We start from the raw sequence: 23,166 nt of genomic DNA, 5'->3' as shown, positions 1-23,166 counted from the left end.
AACTCTAATAAAAGAAAAGGGAAATCTGTCATCATGACGAGTTCTCCTTTCAGAAAACAAAAGGAGAGCATGCAACATGAAAAAAAGGTTACTAAACAACAACCAAAAAAGAGAAAAATAGAACCCAAAGGAACTGCTGACAAAAAACAAAAATGTAAAAAATTTAAGAAAAAAATCGTCGAATTATCATCAACAGACGTATCAGAAGACATGAGCATTGCGGATTCAGATCAATCTGTGGGTTCATTTGCCGAAAATGGAAACCTTTATAAAAACAAATTCGTGCTTGCCCGATTTGGCGCCAACTCTCAACAGTTTCATGTTGGAAAGATAATTTCGAGCTTTACAAACTCTGTAGCTTTACGCTTTTTACAAAGAAAACAAAGCTCTTGGGTCTTCTGTGAACAACAGGATGGAAAAGTTTCCATAGTACACAAAAAAGATATTGTTTTGGTGTTACCAGAACCGATGCATGTGGCAGGAACGTCAAGTTCAGCAGCATCGTATTTCTTTGATATCGATATTTCGCATTACAATGTTAAATAATCCCAAAAAATATTTTAATCTCGTAATGAATAAATTAAAATGTATATGTAATAAAAGTACAAAGGAATTGTTCGATATTATGTTATATTATTTTGTATTTAGAAATATTTTCGTTTTGTATTTAGAAATATTTTCGTTTTGAATAAAAAGAAATATTTTCGTTTTGAATAAAAAGCATTAAAACGCAATTAACGCATTTTTTTTTCTTCTGGCGAAGCTGCCCCATCCCCATGGCGAAGGCGCCCCATGGGTGGGGCAGCTTCGCCACTTTTGGTAACTTTGAAAATAATTTTAAAAAAAATTAAAAAAAAATAAAATGAATCATATGATTTTTGAAATTCATAGTATACAGCCATTAATATTTTATAAAAAAATAAAACTTAAAAAAAATTGAAAGGTGTTGAAAAGGGAGCACTTACAAAAAAAAGTGGCGAAGGCGCCCCATGTTACCATATATGTACATATATGGAGCTTCCGTCCTTACATAAGCTGTGATACAAACTGGATTTGGTTAGCCACCATTAGTCAAATTGAAAATGTCCATAGCATTTCAAAGAGCAAAAGAGACAAACAATAGGTCAGTTCGATAACTTTGCAAGTAAAAAGTACTTACAAGTTCTTGCAACAACTTCTCATTTCTCGTTTACTGAATAAGTCTGTTATCGAACAGCTTTTTGTAAAAACTAAAACTTAATTTTAATATTTGAATTAATTCTCTTTCGAGTTGAGCTATTTAGACCTAATAGGTACATTGAAAAATTAGGAATCCACCGAAGTCCCACACATTCAACCACTATGCTACGTTTCACAGCTCAACTCGAGAATTAAGAGAATTAATTCAAATATCACTCTAAAAATGACCTTCGCCTTAATAAGGCAAAAAAAAAAAAATTAATTTTAATATTTTAGCCTTAAACTGGGACATGGTGTCTATAATACAAAAGGAACATGTTGGTAAATTGTTGCTTTATTTAATGCTTATGATACTCCGTTCTACTGTTGGTTGGTTAGTTGGCCATATTAACTCTTGCAATGTTAACGAGTCACAATTTGTCACAAGAAACAAGAGGCGTTCTCTTTTTTGGAGAAACGAAAAATGGAATTATATTTTAAATGACAACCATTTTACACTTCTCTTCATTTTCATGTAGAAGTTTTTTTTCTTTTTGATATTTTCTAAATATATTCTGTTGCCCCGTCTGTGGCTATAGGACTCACGTACTGTTGAACAGCAATGATTCTATGGTAAACGGATTACTGCGCCGTACACTGATTGGTGAGGTCTGCTGATGATGATTACGCGAAGGTGAGGAGGACGATGATGAGGTGTTTTGTAATTTTAGTTGGAAATTTGTGGCTCTACCGGGAAATAGGAATGGCTTAACATCACAACTGCCGTTGGGTAGATGCATTTGCATGTGCATTTGTTGATGATTACTGTTTTTGTCATCGTCCCGCGATGTATCAACGCCACCACCATTTGACTTGGGACTGTCGAGTCCGTTGCGACTGCCACTGGGCGAATAACTGTTATTGGTCATATCACTACCGCGCGGACTACGAAAATCGAAATCATGACAATCATCATCGCTTTCAGTACCACCGACAACATCGATTTGTATGATTTGTATGCTATCATCTTCAAGATCAGAATCGGAAAATGTTCCATTGGCTTTGAGGCCTTCCAAATCCACTGTAATACCCTTGTCTTGTACTTTGCCGGCTAGACGATCAATTTGGCCAGATTCTTTTGTCGTGCTCTGTAAAGACGAAAATTTTGGAAATAAGGTATGAAATTAGTTTTGGAGGAAACAGAAGTTGTTGTAAATACGCAGTTAAAAAAGCCACCGTCGAAATAATCCTAAATTGGTGGGAATTTCTGACCCTGATGATTCTGTTTCCGGTGTTTGGCCCTAAGGCGTACCAAATTCTAAATGCAAATTATATGGAAAGGCTGGTAGGATTTCAAACCAAAACCTGCCAAGCCTTCTTCTTAATTTGGACCGAAATCTGAAGTAATATCTTGGGAAATTCGGAGAAAAATACATTGGCAAATAGGAAAAAAATTTCAAAAAAAATTAAAACTCCTTTTTAATAAAGATTAGTCAAGTCTAATCAGGGCCGAACTTTCAACGGGAATTGATGGTAGCAATTACAGATGTGTGCTACTATCGTGGCATTAAACAACAACAACAACTAAACACTTTAGTGACGACTAAGTAATGAACAGTTTCGTTGTTGCTGCTTAAAGTCGCGATCGTGAAACGCGCCCACACGCAAAATTGCCTAAAATTCATCATGACGTCGAAATGGCAGGATGAAATGAAATCCAAATTAGAAACCAATTTTCTTCGAAGACACATACTTATATATAGCAAAATGAATGTCTCGACGGGCTGAGTCGATCTGCCAATATGTGTCCGTCCGTCCATCCGTCTGTCCATCTAAATATTGTAGTCACGTAACAGGTCGCAATTTTAATCGGATCGTCACCAAATTTTGTTTGTTGATGGGGGTCCCGGAGCGCAATATTTAGGGGCCGGAATGGGCAAAAAACTTATTTGAAGAAAAAGTCAACGTTTTTTCCAAAGCGAATATCTCAGCTTTCAAAAGAAAAACCTGTAAATAAAAGTGGAAAATATCACCTTTATAACGATGTAAAGTAGGTTGTCATAGATGGTCAAACAAGAAGATATCATAATAGTCGCAAATAAAATCCAACTATGAAAGTAGAAAATTCCATCTTAACAATGATGCCAAGTAGGTTGGCGTAGGTGGCCAAATAACGGAGATGTCGCAATAGTCGGTAATATGTACATATATCCTATATTTCCATTTTTTTAATCACGCTACAGGTCGCATTTTTCTAAGATCGTCACTAAATTTTCGTTGGTTAATGGGGGTCCCGGATGGGAATAAGGCTACTGATTTGGGTGATGGGCGGATAATAATCAGGGGTCGGATAATAATCAGCAAATGTCTCAGCGTCTATAAGAAGTATACCAAAAGCAATACCTGACAACGAAAGTTGAAAATATCACCTTTCTAAAGATATAAAGTAGGTTGTCGTAGGTGGTCAAACAACGAATATATCGCAGTAGTCGCTAATGAAACCCCACTTTTCATTTTTGCGATTTTAATTATAATGACGAATATCGCAGCTTTGATTGGGGACCTTCCAAAAGCAAAGCATTACTATTAAAGTAGAAATTCCCACCTTTACATTGATGCAAAGTAGTTTGGCGAAGGTGGTCAAACAACGGAGATATCACAATAGTCTGTAATGCATCCAATTTTCCATCTTTTTTTTGTAATTACGCTACATGTCGCAATGATTATCCCAGAGAGAAAGAAGCATATTGAATTTGATGATAGTCGGATAAGATTCCCTAAATAAATGTTAAGCAGTGAAGAACTTATGCACAGGGGTAGTGGTGTAGGGTATCGTCACCGTCCCGACCATAGCCTTTGTTCACTTGTTTCTCCTTTATTCAAAGATTTGTAACATTTAACACTAAACATACCCCAACACGACTCTCTTTCTAATCCAAATGCACAGCTAAAGCTTCACGCATAAATATATCATGAATTAAAATTGGGGCGAGAACGACGACGTTTGGCAGCACTACTTTCATCATCGCCATCGGCAGAAAATCCTGCAAATAGGGGAAAACAAACGAAATGAAAATTAATAACGGGACTGAGATAACAATCCGCATATATACACATACACTTTAGTTAAAAAATAAACATACAAAAAAGATTACTTTAAGTTTAGCACCAAATTTCATAGATATGAGCGAATTCCCATTTCAAAGCGCCGAAAAATAAGCAAGAACTACAAAACTCAACTAATAACCTGAAACTACGACAGGAAAAAACAGAATTTCCCAAACAATTCCATGAACATTTCATTAATTTACATATCTAGTTTTGGTGTTGTTGTTGGTGTGGTAGTTTCATACCCACGGAAGTAGTAGTGGTAGTGGGAATTGTGGGAGTGGGCAAGTGGGCCCCTTGTACACATTAATTTTGATTTTAATTACCCCTATGGCATACACATTCACTAGACGATAATAAATATTCATAATTATATATTTCAATTATCTACATTAGGGTTGTGAAAATGAAAGCCCGTTTGAAGACAACAGTGTGTGTATGTTTGTGCCCGGTATTCATATGTGGCCATGGGCATCTGAATGCCGTATTTGTTTTTTATTTAGTAACAACAAACATGGCAACAACATTTTAATTACCCATCGTTTTGTACCAGCACTAATTTTTGTCAAGGTTAACTCCCTACCGACAAAATTTCCCCAAATTACCATTCTTCATGTAGGAAACTTGTTTAGATTTAGGCCCACAATTGCTCGGGGAGACACATTTATAAAAGTTTATGTACATTTCTGAAGAAATAAATTGGCATTTCAATTTGAATCATCAAATACAACAATATCATGAAGTGGCTCAAGGGAATTAGGGCATTTTGGCTGACATACCCCTTTAACAACAACTACAGTACTTTTATAAAATATTGTTTTAAAAGGTTGCATTTCTGCATTCATGAACATCCCTCAACACCATGTAATAGGTGATACATTCATCAGGCCAGTCGGTATACGCCCTCCCATGAGACCAATAATTCTTATGATGCATACCATGGGTATTGTCCAACAGCTAAATAACCATGTTTAGACCTTCTTGTGCTCATTTGCCTGCCACCTGCATCAAAAATTTTGCATTCACTGCATTTGCATTGCATGTTGCAACGTTGTTGTTTTTCTCCCCCCTTTAGCTGTCCAACAAATGCATATTTAGCCAAACTACAGTTACACAAATCACAACTTCAACTAACGACCTAAACACAAAATTCCAACATTATGGCTGAGCTTTGAATGTTTGAAAAGGGATATACTTTGTTGCGTCACGAACAATGTACCTCCCTAGGTTTTGAAAAAAGTAATTGAAATTTATTATGATTATGTTATAAATGGATGAAATGCATCAAGAAAATGGCAATAGGTAGGATTGGTGTAATTTAAACAAGTAAAAAATCGTTAAGTTCGGCCGGGCAGAAATTTTATACCCTCCACCATAAAATAGTCTTTATTAAAATTGAATATTTAGTTTCCTTTCACAATTTTAGATGGAAATATTTTTCGACCATGGATACAATTTTTGGTGAAAAAGTTTTTTAACTGCAGGGAACCTCAAAAGTCAAATAACGGTTAGTTCCGTCAAAAAATATAGCTAAGACCGTCAAAATACCGAAAATCCGTTATATAGGAGCTATACCAAAACATGGACCTATATTGACGATTTTTGGTAGAGAAGTTGCGTGGCCACTAAGAACCTCAAATATCAAATTACAGATAGTTCGATTAAAAATTGTAGCTAAAATCCTCAAACTACCGAAAATCTGGAGGTTTCGTTATATGGGGGCTATACCTAAACATGGATCTATGTTTAAAGTTTTTAGAGGATATATTTTGTTACTACTGGGAACCTCAAATGTTAAATTACAGGTAGTTCGGTTAAAAATTGTATCTAAAATCCTCAAACTACCGAAAATCGGGAGGTACCCCCATATGGGGGCTATACCAAAACATGGACCTATGTTGACAGTTTTAGGTGAATATGTTTTGTGATTACTAGGAAACTCAACTGTCAAATTACAGGTACTTACTTACTTACTTAGCTGGCCCATTACAGAACATTTGTTCTATAGGCCGAACTAAGAAGAGATCTCCATTCCTCTCTATTTGTTGCTTTGCACTCTGGAATACCGCGCCTTTTCATCTCATCATCCACTTGTTTGCGCCATCTATTCCTTGGCCTGCCAATTCTGCGTGCACCGCCATGTGGCATGTATTCATACGCCTTTTTAGCGGGTTCATCATCGCTCATTCTTATGATATGGCCGAGCCAACGCAATCGCTGCATCTCGACACGTTTAACTATATTGATGTCGTTGTATAGCAGATACAGCTCGTGGTTCATGCGACGTCGATATTCACCGTCAACGCAGATTGGTCCGTAGATCTTTCGAAGAATTTTTCTCTCAAACACACCAAGCACTGCCATGTCTGCTTGCGCAAGTACCCAGGCTTCGGAGCCATACATCAGCACGGGTAGTACCAGTGTTTTGTAGAGCGTTATTTTTGTTTGACGAGATGTGGCTTTGTTTTTAAACTGCTTACTTAAACCAAAGTAGCATCTGTTGGCCAATACAATTCTTCTTTTTATTTCACAACTGATGTCGTTTGTTGTGTTTACGGAGGTGCCGAGGTAGACGAAGTCTTTTACTACCTCAATATTATAGGAACCAACTTCCACAGTCGGTCCGAGCTCAATGGACGCATTGCGCGTCGACACCATCAACTTGGTCTTCTCACCGTTTACCGCCAGACCCACTTTACCAGATTCTCCTTCGACCTTTATAAAGGTATCAGTTACTTCTTTTACTGATCGGCCCATGATGTCTATATCATCAGCATAAGCAAGTAACATGTGACTATTGGTGTAGATTGTGCCACTTCTTTTGACGTTTGCCTCTCGTATAACCTTTTCTAGCAGGATGTTGAAGAGGTCACACGAAAGGCTGTCTCCTTGTCTGAAACCTCTTTTGGTACCAAACTCTTCGGAGAGGTTCTTTCCTATTTTAACTGAGGACCTCGTGTCAGTTAAGGTCATTTACGGATGAGCTTTGCGGGAATACCAAATTCAGACATGGCTTGGAATACCTTTGAACGCAGCGGGCTGTCGAAGGCTGCTTTATAATCGACAAAAAGGTGGTAGGTGTCGATCTGCATCTCTTGGGTCTTCTCCAGGATTTGCCGCAGGGTAAATATCTGGTCAATGGTGGACTTGCCAGGTCTAAAGCCGCATTGGTATGGTCCAATTATCTCGTTGACCATAGGCTTTAGTCGTTCGCACAATATCCCTGACACGATCGCCTACAAGATAGGGAGTAGACTTATGCCCCTATAGTTAGAGCATACAGTCTTATCTCCCTTCTTGTGGACGGGGCACAGGATACTCAGGTTCCAATCGTCGGGTACTCGTTCTTCCTGCCAGATGGTGCTAACTAGCTGATGAATACACCTTATCAGCGTGTCGCCTCCGGTTTTGAACAGCTCGGCTGGTAAGCCATCGGCCCCTGCTGCCTTATTATTCTTCAGCCGATTTATTGCTGTCTTTACCTCATCTTGGCTGGGCGGTATACATTCAATACCATCTTCTGGGATTGGGACTGTGCTATCTTCGTCGTCTTCGCTGCTATTGGATACCAACAGATTTGAAAAATGTTCTTTCCATATCCTGAGTACACTATCTGTATCAGTTACCAAATTACCTTGCTGGTCTCTACAGGAGGATGTGCCTGTACCAAAGCCATCAGTTTGATGCTTGACTCTTTGGTAGAATTTTCGGACTTCATTCTGGCTCCTGTACATCTCGATTTTTTCACACTCCCGCTTTTCCATCTCTCTCTGTTTTCTGCTGAAAAGACGTTTCTCCTCTCTCCTTTTCTCCCTGTATCTCTCTCGTGCGCTACGCGTTGCTACGGATTGTAAAGTAGCCTTATATGCCGCATTTTTCTCTTCGGTGGCAGCACGACACTCCTCATCATACCATGGATTCCTTGGTGGAGGTCTCTGGTATCCAAGTATGGATTTTGCGGCTGTTTGCATGGAGTGGGCAATGCTTTGCCATTGCGCTGATATGTTATCGGGATGAGGAGTGCTTTGATTAAGCAATTGGGATAGTTGAGTGGAATATGCTGTGGCTATCTGTTGTGATTGCACAAATTAAATTACAGGTAGTTCGGTCAAAAATTGTAGCTAAAACCCTCAAAATACCGAAAATCGGAAGGTACATTTATATGGGTGCTATACCAAAATATATACCTATGCCCATCATTTTTGGAATATAAGTTTGATGGTCACTTGGAACAAATTATAGCTAATTTGGTTTAAAATGTGATTAAAAACGTCAATATACCTTAAATCGGGTGGTACCGTTATATGAGGGCTATACCAAAACGTGGACCGATATAGCCACCATAGTCCTGTTTCCATTTTTATGGATGCTAGAGCGACTCAGAATTTTACCCTAATCAACAATATACAGGGTGGCCCAAAAAGGACTGAAGGATTAAAAATAACTGTAATTTTTTTTGTTTTTATTTTTTATTGATTTTTTTATGTTTTGAAATATTTAATTCATGGAAATTTTTTACATTTAAGTGTGAAATATAACATCTCTCAAATGGTGTCCATTTTCTTGCAAACAAAAATTGGCTCTTTTAACCGCATTTTCCATTACTGCCCGTAGAGTTTCTGGTTCCAAGTTGCTTATTTCTGCTTGAATGTTGTGCTTAAGCTCTTGAATTGTTTGGGGTTTATTGATATACACAACTCCTTTCAAATAGCCCCACAAAAAAAGTCTGGAGCGGTCAAATCTGGTGAACGTGGAGGCCAAGCAAAATCACAATTTCTGGAAATTATTCGTTCACCAAAAATTGTTATTAAGAAGTTCCATTGTCGCTCTTGCTGTATGCGCAGTTGCTCCATCTTGCTGGAACCATATGTTTTGATTATTCTCAACATGTGGACTCAAAAAATTGTCTATCATAGTCCTATACAGAGCCCCGCTAACCGTTTCTGCGTGACCCTCCACATCTTAAAAAATATATGGACCGATAATTTTATCAGCCATAACACCGCACCAAACAGTACATCTGGCGGGGTGTAATTCACGCTGATGTAATGCCCTAGGATTGTGAGTGCCCCAAAATCTACAATTTTGTTTGTTTACATAGCCATTTAAGTGGAAATGAGCTTCATCGCTCATTATAAGATTGTTTAAAAAGTTATAATTTTCTCTGGCTATTTGACTAAAACGAATAGCATATTGCAGGCGTGCCTGATGGTCTTGGGGGAGCAGTTGCTGTGCCATTTGAATTTTATACGGAAACATTTTAAGATCCCGCTTCAAGGGATGTTCTGGAGATTTGCAGGGATGTTCTGGAGATTCCCAATGGAGTACAACGACGACGAGTAGAGACAGATGGATCTTCGTTTACACTCTGCCGTACAGCCTCCACAACTGCTTCATTGCGCACAGATCGATTGCGCACCTCTTCCATGTTCCTCAAAACGGGAGACTAAGTTCCTAATCATGTTGTGACTGGGTGCTGTTCGGACATTAAAATGACGACGATAATTTCGTTGAGTTGTAATAATTGACCTTCCAGAAGAATAAAAAAATTCAATGATTTTGACGCGTTTCTGCACATCATATGTAGCCATGATTTATCTCCAAAAACCAGTAAATAACCTGCAAAAGACAAAAAAAATTATTAAAAACAAAAAAGATATAACCATTTTTATTCCTTCAGTCTTTTTTGTATATACTTTATAGGGTCGCAAATAATTAATTAAATGCGTTACAAATACAATACAAAAACAAACTTAATATACCCTTCATACTATGGTGGAGGGTACAAAAAGTGGACATACATATGTCTCAATGACGGGAAAATGTCTATCTATAATTATTAAAGGTATTGACACATTAAAGGACTGTTGGAGCAAAACGGGGTTGAACTGATAGTAATTTATAAAAATCCCTTGCCCTAAACATATTCAATTCTTGAGAAATATTTTTGATTTGTTGAGTTGGTATTCCCTTTTAAAATATTAGAAAATTATTTTGGCAAATTGAGTAAGCAAACATATCCCCGTGTTGTTCCATACCTACATGCATACATTCACAAGACTCGATTTGAATTTTACCAACCAAAAGCATGCAAATGTGGCCAAATCCCTTTTGCTAAAAGAATTTTCGGTAAAATGTTTGATTCCTTTTATTTTTCACTCCTTTATATGGTATCACAAACATTCATTGTTGCATGACACAGTGTCAAAAGACTTAATGGCAAAGAAAATGACTTCTACACATGCCAACATCATCATTGTGCATTTTTTCTAGAGGGCCGCCCTATGCTTGGTTATTCCCTACAACTAGCACATATGAAAAGTCCAGGTTAGAGATAGTTTACACTATCTATCAGTGTCATATGACACGAAAAAACCCATTCCATATCTACCCACGGAGGCAATGTGGAGACGTAGTTTTTTTTACATTTTTGCTGGTGTGGACCCACAGGGTAAATGGCGTAAGGAAAATCTCTAATATTGCACATATTAGCGAATATACGAGGGCGGTTCGGAAACTTCTTAGCCTATCAATGAAAGAGAATAGTTAGTTTTTCAAAAATATTTTTATTTTTCAATATAATCTCCTGAAACTTCAATACACTTAGTCAAACGCTTTTCTAGCAATTCTATCCCTTGATTAAAATAGTTTTCCTCAAGGTCTTCAAAATAGTGGTTTACAACTGTAATTACATCTTCATTTGAGGTAAAACGCTTGCCAGCAAGGATTTTTTTTAGATTTGGGAACAAGTAAAAGTCACTGGGAGCTAAATCAGGAGAATAAGGCAACTCGTATTTTAATTCGTTGATTTTAGCCATTGTTAAAACACTCTTGTGAGCTGGTGCGTTGTCTTGATGAAAAATTATTTTTTTTTTGTGTTGTAAGCCAGGACGTTTTTCTCGAATTTGTACATTTAATTGATCCAAAAGGTTGCAATAGTACTCTGAATTTATTGTTGTACCCTTTTGCAGATAATCAATCAATAAAATACCTTTGAAGTCCCAAAAAAACGGTGTCATAACCTTACCAGCCGATTGAATTGTTTTTGGCTTCTTTGGGGCACTTCCTCCAGCTTCAGTCCATTGTTTGGATTGTTCTTTTGTCTCTGGAGTATAGTGGTGGATCCATGTCTCATCAACAGTTATGAAACGACCCTTAAAATCCATTTTATTTCGCTTAAAACGATCCAAACAAGCTTGAGAAGAGAGATGGAAGTTTCCAAAACACTTAACTTTTTTCTGTTTATACCGCGCTTTTTGTGCTAGGCCTAGAAGTTTCCGAACTGGCCTCGTATAACAATGGAAAATTTCATGTCATTTGACATTTACATATAGTGTAAACTACCCCTTAGTTGTAATGACCCATGTTTTCGTTTTTTTCGAATCGAGTGAAGCTTTTAATCATTTCCAATTATGCCACTACCTTTATCTTGATTTTTTAATAATAATCTCCAAGAACAACAACAAACATTGGCTGTATAAACACGAAAATGTTTATAACATAATTACAGAGTTTTGCAAAATTGATAGCGAGAATAATGAAAGGATAACAAACCAACAACAAACCACCCAAAATAGCTAGCCAGCCAGGCACTCATCTAATCAGAGGGGTCACATGTGCTAATTTTCAATATTCACCAATTCACAAAATCAGCATAGTGGCGTTACCAAACGACCACTTTCGTCCATCCATTCACGAACAAATTCGTTTTGGAAATTCTCAGTTAATAAATACACCATGAACAACTATTAATGAAATCTCTTTGGAAATGAAGTCATGGAACTTTCAAATTGTTTGAATGGTGATGAATGAATTAGTTGAATGAAGATTAAGGGAATTTCCACATCGCTTTTTTTAGAATTTAGCGCATCGTTCCGCATTTAAATGTCGTAATTGCCAAACGTTTTCTCCTCAATTTTATGAATGAATTTTTTTTTCAGATTAGTTTCATCAACACTAATGTGTAAATTTTGTTTAAGAAAAGGAAATTCAAAGCTTTTTAGGGTGGCTACTTAACAAAGTTCTTGACGTACAAAAATACCTACTTTCTCACCAAAGTGTTTTCTTCGTGGATTAAATAAAATGTGACATATTGAGCAGCTCTTTTTTTAAAAATATGAATTTTTGTAATTGTTCAAATAATTTATTCATATTACGAACAGTGTTCCAACAGCGTAGGCAATGTTGAGATTCATGCATATTATGAACGCTGCTCCTAAGCGAAAAATACTGATTTTTTCTGAAAGGAATTGAAAAAACAATTTGTTTATTTTTTTTTAGCAAGAAGGTACTAATTTTTATTATTATAATTTGTTTTTTGATATCGAAAAATATAAAATTGTTATTGTATTAAAATTTTGTAGATTCTTGCAGATTCAGGAACAGACATAGAAGAAAATATTATTTTGTGTGCGTAGGTCGTGTTTTTTTTTTTTTTGCTTATCGGTGTGCAATAGTCGATTGTTCGGTCGCTCATAGATTCAGTTCAGTAAACTATAAGGAACTATTTCGAATAATCTAGTTCATATACTCTTTTCAATTGATCTAGTTCATTAATGAGCTATAGAATTCGACTTTTTAATTCAAATAATAATCGATTTTTAATGGCCGACGTTTGATTTTGCTGCCAAATATTGTTGAGGTTTAGACGTTGTGACACTCTTCAATAAACATTAACATTTAAAATTCTACAATAAATGTCCAAGCAATGTTTCGTTTTCAAAAATCTCCAATTCGATCCGTTTTCGGTGAAATTATTTACAAAAAATTAGTCAGTATGTTTCAAAAGGTTAAAAATATGTGCAAACTGAGATTTAAAAAATATATATGTATTTTTTATTTATAAAAAAACAAAATTTATTTTGAAATAATAGATTGTTTTTTTTTTGGTTTTTATTAAGGCGAAAAATACTTTGGTGTTCTAATAAACGACAAATAGAATAATTCAAACGAAATCAATCGTGGAGTGGAGATGGCCAGAGACACCTTTTTCAAATATAAAACAGTACTAACAAATCACGACATAAGCTTAGCAACAAAGATAAGATTCGTGAAATGTTACATTTGGTCAGTGCTACTATATGCAGCCGAAACCTGGGCTATCAAAACGTCGGTGTCATGCTTAAGTGTTCCATACGCCATTTTTGACTTTTTGAGATACAGGTGGTTTCTAGTGTTTTCCGGTATGCTCTTTCTGAATTTCTAGTCGGCTTTCTCCTATCTGCTCTAGTTTCCGAGATATCCACGCCTCGACGGGGAAGTCTCAACTTTTTTCAGTTATGAAATTAATATTTTAAAAACTTACAAGTTTAAAAACATATTTCAAAAATCAGAATTTTAATTTTCGATTTAGAAGTATTTGCTTTATTGAGGCAAAGACGGAAAATTTTTTTGTCACATTGTTCCATGTGATTTACAATATTTCACATTTGTGTCATAAGTGCGGATATGGAACAAATCGACAAAAATTCTTTTTTTAAAAAAATCTCTACAACTTTTATATTCCAATACATATACCTCTAAATTTTTATATTTTTATATATGTTCTATATACTATTATTAATATTTCAAGTCAAAAATATAAATATTTGCTTTAGCCAGATCCACACAGTTGTGACGCAAAACATTAAAATGCGATTATCTCAAAACAGGCAAATGGCGTATGGAACACTTAAGCATGACACCGACGAAAAGTGCAGATGAGAAGAAACTCGAAGCGTTCGAAATATGGTTATATCGACGAATTTTAAGAATACCATAATACAGCACACATAACAAACCAGGAAGTCCTGCGAAGAATGAACCGCGACAGACAACTCCTGCATACTGTCAAATCCCGTAAAATCTCATACTTTTGTCACCTTATGAGAAAAATACTAATTTCTAAAAAACATTATAAAAATCAAAATGGAAGGAAACCGAAACAGAGGCAGGAGAGAGGCAAACTTTCTAAACAACATTCAAGACTGGACGGGATACAGAGATGAAACCGACCTACTATATGCCGCTAAAATTCGAGAGCTTACCTAAAACTAGATAATATCTATATTTGAATATGTAAACAATATGTATAATCGCTTTACATCCGAATATCGGATCCGCAAATAAAGAAGAAGATTATGTCGAAGGTCATTTATAGTAATTTTATTTAATTGTTGTACTGATTTTATTTAATTAATTCTCTTTCGACGTTAGCTGTTATGACCTAAGAGGTATATTGAAAGTCCCACACATAATCCAAACATTATTCAACGTTTCACGGGTGGTTAAGTCCGACCATCAGGCATATTAGGATGTTGTTTTTGTGGCAAACGAAGGCTAAGCTAGGTAACAGGTATATATTTATGCAATTCATTTTGATAAATGCAAATGCGAAATTATGTTAGTTAATTGAAAATCCAAACTTTTCCTATAGTCCAACTTGGTAATCCCATTTTTCAATGCTCACAAATACTATGGTAAGTTTTATTCCTACGTCATTTGTATTTGCTCAATTGCCAATTATTGTCTACTAAAGTTTTGACAAGTTGATGGTGGCTCAGAACGCTAAGACGTCGGCAACCTTGATACTCGGTTGTCGGGGTTTTCAACATTTGTTTAAAATAACTAATTTATTAGTGGAGAAAATTTGGCATTGTTCGCTAATAAATTATCGACTATAAAATTAGTGTTTTTGGTGGTCCCAAAATATAAATACCAAACATCGCAATTGATTCATACAGCGGGTAGAAAACGTTATTCACACCTTTCCTAAATCAATCTAATGATTGATTTCATTTTCAAATAGCCAAATTTATTGAATTCATTTTCCTTACATACTAAACAGCATGGCTTACTGACTACCATCAATTACATTTAATAAACATGTAGCTACTTCGCCACTTACTAAAGTAATATATAGTTTTGCTTTGACAACTACAATCAAATAGACCTATACTCAAATAGTGGTGCTCCGAAAAAATACAATTATTAAAAACAGAGCGAATCTTATGGATTTGACTTAAAACTAGAAATTAAAGAAAAAACTAAAAACTAGACTAATTACATATATACAAAATCCAACACATACAACTCACTGATCATCGATATACACTGTATCAGTGGTGTTTTATCGCCTGTGGTAGAATAAAAGGCGATGGTCGTCATCAAAAAGTAATCCCTCTTCTTCAAGCAGGGGATGGCAGCAGGCGGAAGTTGTCTTTTGTCTCGCAGCAATTGACCATTGTAGCCGCAATTGAGCGACTCGGCAACGAACGCATTGTCCAGGTGCTCGCTCGTTCCAATGAATTTAATGGCCTCTTTCATAAGGAACCTGTCCATTCTGTCAAAATTGGGTAGACGATAAATAGTTGGACAGGAGGTGGATTTAACTGTGTCCTTCCGTATTACATAACGCTTTAAACCTAAACATACCCTAAGCACACTCCTCTCCCATCTGCGCAGCCTCTCCATCTGGTGTGAGGAAATCCCAAACCAAATGGGAAAGGCATACGAGACTACTGGTCGTATTACCTGATGGTACAAAAGAGGTTTAACTTCCTGAGTTAGACCTCAATTTCTGTTAGACTATGGTACGCAAAGAAAATGCCCTTTGCTCTCCCCAGAATGTAGTCCACATGTCTGATAAAATCAAGTTTCTGGTTAGTGATTACACCCAGGCTAGACAAATCACATCACTACCAATGGGTACACGGTACGGGGTTTCCTTTTTATTAATACCGCTGAACATTTATTAGGGTTTACTTGAAGGCCCCACATAGTGAAATATTCATGTAGTTCTTCGAGAAAATCTTTGACTTTCGTAGTCAAAGTACTGGTTCTAGGGCCAGTAAAAGAGATTAAAACGTCATCGGCATAAGCCAGCAACAAATTCCCAGGGGCGGATCTGGAATATCGCTGACAAAAATATTGTACAGTAAAGGCCCCAGAATGGAACCTCGGGGTACTCCTGCTAGAACTGGCCTACGGCTCGATAGTTTGTCTCCAACTCTAACATAAAAGTGGCGCTCCCGGAGGAAGCTTGCAACTAGCCGCCATAAGCGCTCGCCAAACCCGAATGTTTTGAATTTGTATAGCAAGCCATTATGCCAGATAGAATCGAAAGCTTTAGTTAAATCTAAGCTTACAGCAATGGTTCCACACCTACGATCCACACCCTTCACCACATGAGAAGAAAAGGCCATTAGGAAATCTAATGATTGATGTCCACCCGCTAAAAGTGATTAAAAAATTCATCACATACTCTCAGGTTTCTTTGCGTTCAGTTTTGTTTTCAACATTTAAGAACAGAGCAAAAAAAGAAAAACATACTGTCTGAAATGGCAAACGAAATGATGAATGAATTTGTTCAATTTATGACATTTCTTATTTCCGTTAAAAAGCACAGAAGAAAGAAGACAAGGGCAAAAGCCAAACACTTTGGATAACAAGGAAAAATATAAATGATGACTACAAAAGCTATAATAAATACATACACATGAAGTGAGTTCTCTTATGCCTTTCTTCTTTTTGCTGAAGATTTTTTCTAGCGTTAAAAATTAATAGTTGCATGTAGGAATATGAACTCAGATCATGGTTATTATTCACGTCATCATCATCAATATCCATCCATCCCAACAACATCCATAGAGACATCCAAAGCATAATAAATGAAATAGTATGGAAAGTACATTAGTTGTTGATACTGACTGACGGTGTGTTGAGGTGAGGTGTTAAAGGGTTCTTTGTACAACTCCGCCTTCTCCTATGATGCAGCGCCAACGTCGCATGCTTAGCAAATATCTGTGACAAACTTTTCTTTTCAGTTAACAGCAGGCGGGTTTCAGTTAAGCTACGCATGGACTTTGAGGTTTCGTAGGTACGAAACTGATGATTTTTAATTTTCCTTACACATCTCATCTCATCATCGACTTACTAAACTTTAAAGTGTGTGCAAAAGATTTTTTCCTTTTCATTTTTATTTTTAAATACCTACAATGATTTTGTTCTCTCTGGGTTAAGTTTTTTTGTACTTTTGTGTCTCGCGTATGCAAAATTTTTTATAAAGAATGATTAATGGCTGGCGGCGGGTTGTTATGAATAACAAATCAAATTTTCAAAATGATTAAAAGCGTTGGCAAATTAAAATAAATATTTGCAGACATTGTATTCAAACACTCCCAAAATAGTTGTTATTTATTAATCTATTTTATACAAAATCTCATCATCTAAGAAACGAATTTATGTTGATATTTTATATAAACAATTTTGTATATTAACATTCTATTTAAGTCGGATTTATTAACTTCCGGGGAGAGCGTGTGTGAGAAGAAATTAATGTTAATGGCAGCTTATTGAAATGACATCATAAAATCTGATCAATGAAAAGCAGCTTCTTATTGAATGTTGTATAAAACAAAGGTAAAGAGAATATTTAATATTGGCAAATCATAGACATGTTACAGTTGCTGTATTTTATTATTTAAATCGGATTTGTATTAGGTATATGCAAACAATACAACTTTACAAATATCTCACGCTGCCAACATTCATACATATTTATGTTTATACACTTTGTGTATACAATTTTAATCAATATTTAGTTAACAGTATTCATTAATTATAAGGTCAGTGTAAATAAACATAATAAAGCAATCCGATGATATTTAATTGGAATTAAGAAATTGGAAACAAGACATAATGGATTTTTTTCTATACACATGAATTTATATCAAGAAAAATCCCAGTTGTTAGGGTAACTAGTGAATAACTATAAATTTTACCGGCTACTGGTAAACACAACTATTCACCACCCAATCTACTCGCAATGCTATAGACCGGTGAATTTAACATGGGGATATAATAGGAGGGAGTCAATTGTCCCCTAACTGCATTACCAGTAACCACCCAATTAGATAGCTGTGTGAAAAGGCAATTGTCCATTCATTGCATTACCAATAACCAGTAAATTTTATTGTCTTGGGAAAGCCAATTGTCCGTTCATTGCATTACCAGTAACCAGTCAATTCGCTAGCCAGAAATTATAGCTAAAATGACTAGTAAATTGAAGTCAGATAAATGCATATATGCATTATCCATACTTTATTTTATTACATGATTTGCATAAATTTTATAAAGGACAATTTAATCTTAATATATATGTATATGATAGTTTCATCTTGATCCTTGATACTAGATCTTCTGTGTGACTCCGCTTTACAGCGACTAATGTTTATTTGGTTCTTGGAATGTTTTTCTCGTGTGTCCCTCAGATCATTCAAAAGATCCTGAAAAAAATGTATAAAAATAACGCGATATAAATATTTTTCTAAAATTATTCATACTTTCTATAATTTAGCTCAATATAACGTTCTTTTTTCTTCATCCCCAATTTTTGCACAACAAATGCATCCAAATACGTTTTTTACTACGAGTAAAAATCTAAATAAAATTCTAGGACATTTTGTTTCAATTTTGTTAAAAAAGAAATAATGTTGAAAAGAGAGTACAAGAGAGAAGCATTGTCTTTTACACTATCCATCGGTAGTATACACAGAAAAAAAGCCACCCTGAAAATTTTGATTAAAAGCTTTATCACCATATTTTTGTCGAATGGCGATAAAATATTACGAATATATAGGGAAAATGTTTATCAAACATGAAAATGTTACTAGAAAGCAATCAATAAACGATTTCAAACAAATAATTTATTGAAATTTGTTTATGGTTATTAATAAATTTCTGTAGTTAAAATGGTTTTCAACGTTTGTCGCATGTTCTCACTCTCAAGAGCGAGAGAAACAACATTATTAGGGCATAAAGAGAGCGCTACAACGATGTGCTGTGTTTTTTTTTTTTTTGAGATGTGAGTATCTTTGCTATGTATATTTCAAAGCATGGTCATGGAATTTTTGCGGCATGAAGGGGTGGAGCGTTTTGCATTTGTTTTTTTTTTTTTTTGAGATGTGAGTATCGTTGCTATGTATATTTCAAAGCATGGTCATGGAATTTTTGCGGCATGAAGGGGTGGAGCGTTTTGCATTTGGCTTGTTAATTTTTTGTGCTCGGGTGAAGGCTTGTATGTAAGTTTGTTACTGTTTTTTGTTGCTGATTTTTATGAACCTAACAAACGAAGAGGGAATGAAAAAAAAAACGAGTTCTCATGTTTTGTTCTGTTTGTGGTTAAGAAAGTCAGATAACATTTTTTAACCGTCAGTTTGGTATTTTTGGCAGTCTCTTTAAAGCAGTCGTTCTGTGTGGATCGGTAGTGCAGAAATAAATCAATGTTTGTGTGTTTTCTTAAAGTAAAGGTGCCTTTCAAGTAAATTAAATGCCCAATACATTTTATAACTGAATTCACGAATATGAAAAAGGATAATAAGAATATTTTATTGGACAAAGAAGCAACCGCATGTGATATTGGTAATAACATCAAAACATTTTATATATTTGAAATATATATGGATGTACTATTTCTCACATTACAGATACCCATTTTCCGCAGATGATTTTCAATGTGGCAGAAGAATGTGTTTTATTTCACAACGTTCAATGATGTTCCCTGTATTTTATATTTAAAAGTGATTTATTTGTTTTCTTATATTAAAATTAATGTGTGGCACTAAATAATTATGTACTTCTGTTATTAATTATTCCATTCCGTTTTTCTTTCTGTCATCTGTTATTTTTTATGTACCTATGCGTCTGGTGTTGCTTTTGTTCTTGGCATTTCAAATAATAAATAACCACCACCATTTATAAATGTGTGTATGTATCTTTTTTTGTGGCGTTTGGGTTTGTATTTAACAAAAAAACAACAAAATAATTGTAAATATGAATATTTTTTTATTGATTGGAAAAAATGTATTCAACAATTTTTTTAATCAAGAAAATATTTTGTTTTTATCATACATTATGTTGAATATTTTGATAAATATTTTTGTCAATATATGAAATGTTTTATCAGTTCAAAATAAAAAAAAAATCGATAAATATTTTAATCAATATTACAATTTTATTTTATCAACATGTATTTTTACTTTGTGATAAAAAAATTCTATCGAATTTTGTCAATATGACAATTTTTTTTATTGCCGGAAAATCGATAAATTTTTTGTTGAATCTTTGAATTTCTTTATCAAATGGCTACATTTTTGTTTTCTGTGTATAAAATAGTCAATACATTACACGTCGCATTACCTGCAACTTATTTTCATACTATAAGTTACGAAGTACCCAACGTTTTTCACCACAAGGTGGAAAGTGCATTAAACGCCGTTTGGATTAGTGCTTTTGCCGGGTTAATCTTCTTTACGAGGATTTATTTTATGTGTAAGCAATGGAATTGCTAAATCCTTGGATTTATTAAATCCGATTATATCCAACCTACTTTTATATATTAGGGACGAAATCCTTTTATCTCATGAATATATTAGATATAAGGGAGACATTTTTCATATCATAAGAGCACCCGGTTCATATTACCTCATTTCTATGGGATATACTTTTTAACGCCCAGTTCCATGTCCATCTTAAGATTCCCCTTATACACAGAAAAAAATTGTAGCCATTTGATAAAGAAATTCAAAGATTCAACCAAAAATTTATCGATTTTCCGGCAATAAAAAAAATTGTCATATTGACAAAATTCGATAAAATTTTTTGGTCACAAAGTAAAAATACATGTTAATAAAATAAAATTGTAATATTGATTAAAATATTTATCGATTTTTTATTCTGAACTGATAAAATATTTCACATATTGACAAAAATATTTATCAAAATAGTCCACATTTTGCTTGATAAAAACAAAATATTTTCTTGATTAAAAAAATTTTTGAATGCATTTTTTCCAATCAATAAAAAAATATTCATATTTACAATTATTTTGTTGTTTTTTTGTTAAATACAAACCCAAAAGCCACAAAAAGATGCATACACTTATTTATAAAGGGTGGTGGTTATTTATTTAATTGAAATGCCAAGTACAAAAACAACACCAGACGCATAGGTACATAAATAATAACAGATGAAAGAAAGAAAAACGGAATGGAATAATTAATAACAGAAGTACATAATTATTTAATGCCACACATTAATTTTAATATAAGAAAACAAATAAATCACTTTTAAATACAAAATACAGGGAACATCATTGAACGTTGTGAAATAAAACACATTCTTCTGCCACATTGAAAATCATCAGCGGAAAATGGGTATCTGTAATGTGAGAAATAGTACATCCATATACATATATTTCAAATATATAAAATGTTTTCATGTTATTACCAATATCACGTGCGGTTGCTTCTTTGTCCAATAAAATGTTCTTATTATCCTTTTTCATATTCGTGAATTCAATTATAAAATGTATTGGCCATTTAATTTACTTGAAAAACACCTTTACTTTAAGAAAACACACAAATACAGATTTATGCACTACCGATCCACATACCACGACTGCTTTAAAGAGACTGCCAAAATAAACCAAACTGATGGTTAAAAAATGTTATCTGCCTTACTAAACCACCAAGCAGAAAAAACATGAGAACTCGTACCGCTTTTTTCTTTCTCTCTTCGTTTGTTAGGTTCATAAAAATCAGCAACAAAAACAGTAACAAACTTACATACAAGCCTTCACCCGAGCACAAATAAATAAACAAGCCTAATGCCACACAAACGCTACATCCCTTCATGCCGCAAAAATTTCATGACCATGCTTTGAAATATACATAGCAACGATACTCACATCTCAAGAAAAACACAACATATTGTTGAAGCGCTCTCTTTATGCCCTAATAATGTTGTTTCTCTCGCTCTTGAGAGCGAGAACATGCGACAAACGAAAACCATTTTAACTACAGAAATTTATTAATAACCATAAACAAATTTCAATAAATTATTTATTTGAAAGCGTTTATTGATCGCTTTCTAGTAAAATTTTCATGTTTGATAAACGTTTTCCCTATATATTCGTAATATTTTATCGCCATTCGACAAAAATATGGTGATGAAGCTTTTAATCAAAATTTTCAGGGTGGCTTTTTTTTCTGTGTAGAGAAGTTACAATTACAAGATGTGATGTTGCCTTTCCTGGGAATTCACTGTACATGGGAATGTACATTATGATCACAACTTCTTTGCAAATATCACAAATACCACCACGAAGTCGTGTAGAGCATGGAAACATATAAACATATGCGTTGCCACTTTTTCACTACCCTTAAAAAGCTTCTAGCACCGATTGCATGTAAGTTTCCATTGCAGTTACTTGGTTTAAACTCTCTATTACGACAGAAAATCGTTCTTAAATAAGCTATTTTTAATTGAAAAAGTATATAATCTGCAATATAGGGACTATTCTTAAGAAGTCTAATATATAATATTCGCCAAACCGCAATATTTTAGGCGTTTATTTTATCTTAATAAGGCATACATATATATGTATATATAAGGGAGGGGCGATTTGTATGGAAGGAAAAAATCTTAATGGGCGCTTCGCGTTTCTGATTCCTGGGATTGTACTAAGCACAACAGTCCACTAGACCATATGTCTATGTCTACGATCTTCCCGACTTTGATTTGTACAACTGTATCTCTTTTTGTCGACCAAAATACAACATTACTATATACGGATTTGATATGTCCTTTATAGGTTTTCCATATTCAAGATTACAATGGTCTTTGGGTGAATGAAATCGTTGAAAAAAGTTTTAAGAAAATCATTGAAAGTGCTTCTGAAATAAGGTCAGTTAATTATAGGTATATATCAAATGTGTTCTTCTTTGACACAGCGGTGCCGAAGTTTTTCGGCAATTTATACACATACGACCCGAATGCATATAAAAGAGCGCACGAAAAAGAGATAATGTTTTGATTTGTTTTTGTTTTGTAGCGTGCATAAAAAACACTAACACACAGTCA

The 23,166-nt window shown here is 34.7% G+C and overlaps 1 protein-coding gene across 4 annotated transcripts in view; it reads right to left on the bottom strand.

Annotated features, from left to right (window-relative positions):
• Positions 1-1,744: 1,744 nt before the first annotated feature.
• Positions 1,745-23,166, bottom strand: part of LOC141399117 (homeobox protein unc-4-like) — a 32,472-nt gene continuing 11,050 nt past the window's right edge. For 2 of the 4 annotated variants that reach the window (XM_073977258.1, XM_073977259.1), the window contains one exon: positions 1,745-2,306. In XM_073977258.1, the coding sequence (XP_073833359.1) occupies positions 1,761-2,306 (546 nt within the window). In that variant the 3' untranslated portion in view covers positions 1,745-1,760. Of the gene's footprint in view, positions 2,307-8,716; positions 9,886-17,676; positions 18,531-23,166 lie in introns of those variants that run through there. The other 2 variants (XR_012411773.1, XR_012411772.1) reach the window with 2 other exon arrangements.

This window comes from Musca autumnalis, unplaced genomic scaffold (genome assembly GCF_047663935.1).
Source record: "Musca autumnalis isolate F117 unplaced genomic scaffold, ASM4766393v1 scaffold_3, whole genome shotgun sequence".
NCBI classification, from domain to species: domain Eukaryota; kingdom Metazoa; phylum Arthropoda; class Insecta; order Diptera; family Muscidae; genus Musca; species Musca autumnalis.
Note: the sequence above shows the minus strand (reverse complement) of the source record. Positions and strands in the feature narration are given on the sequence as shown.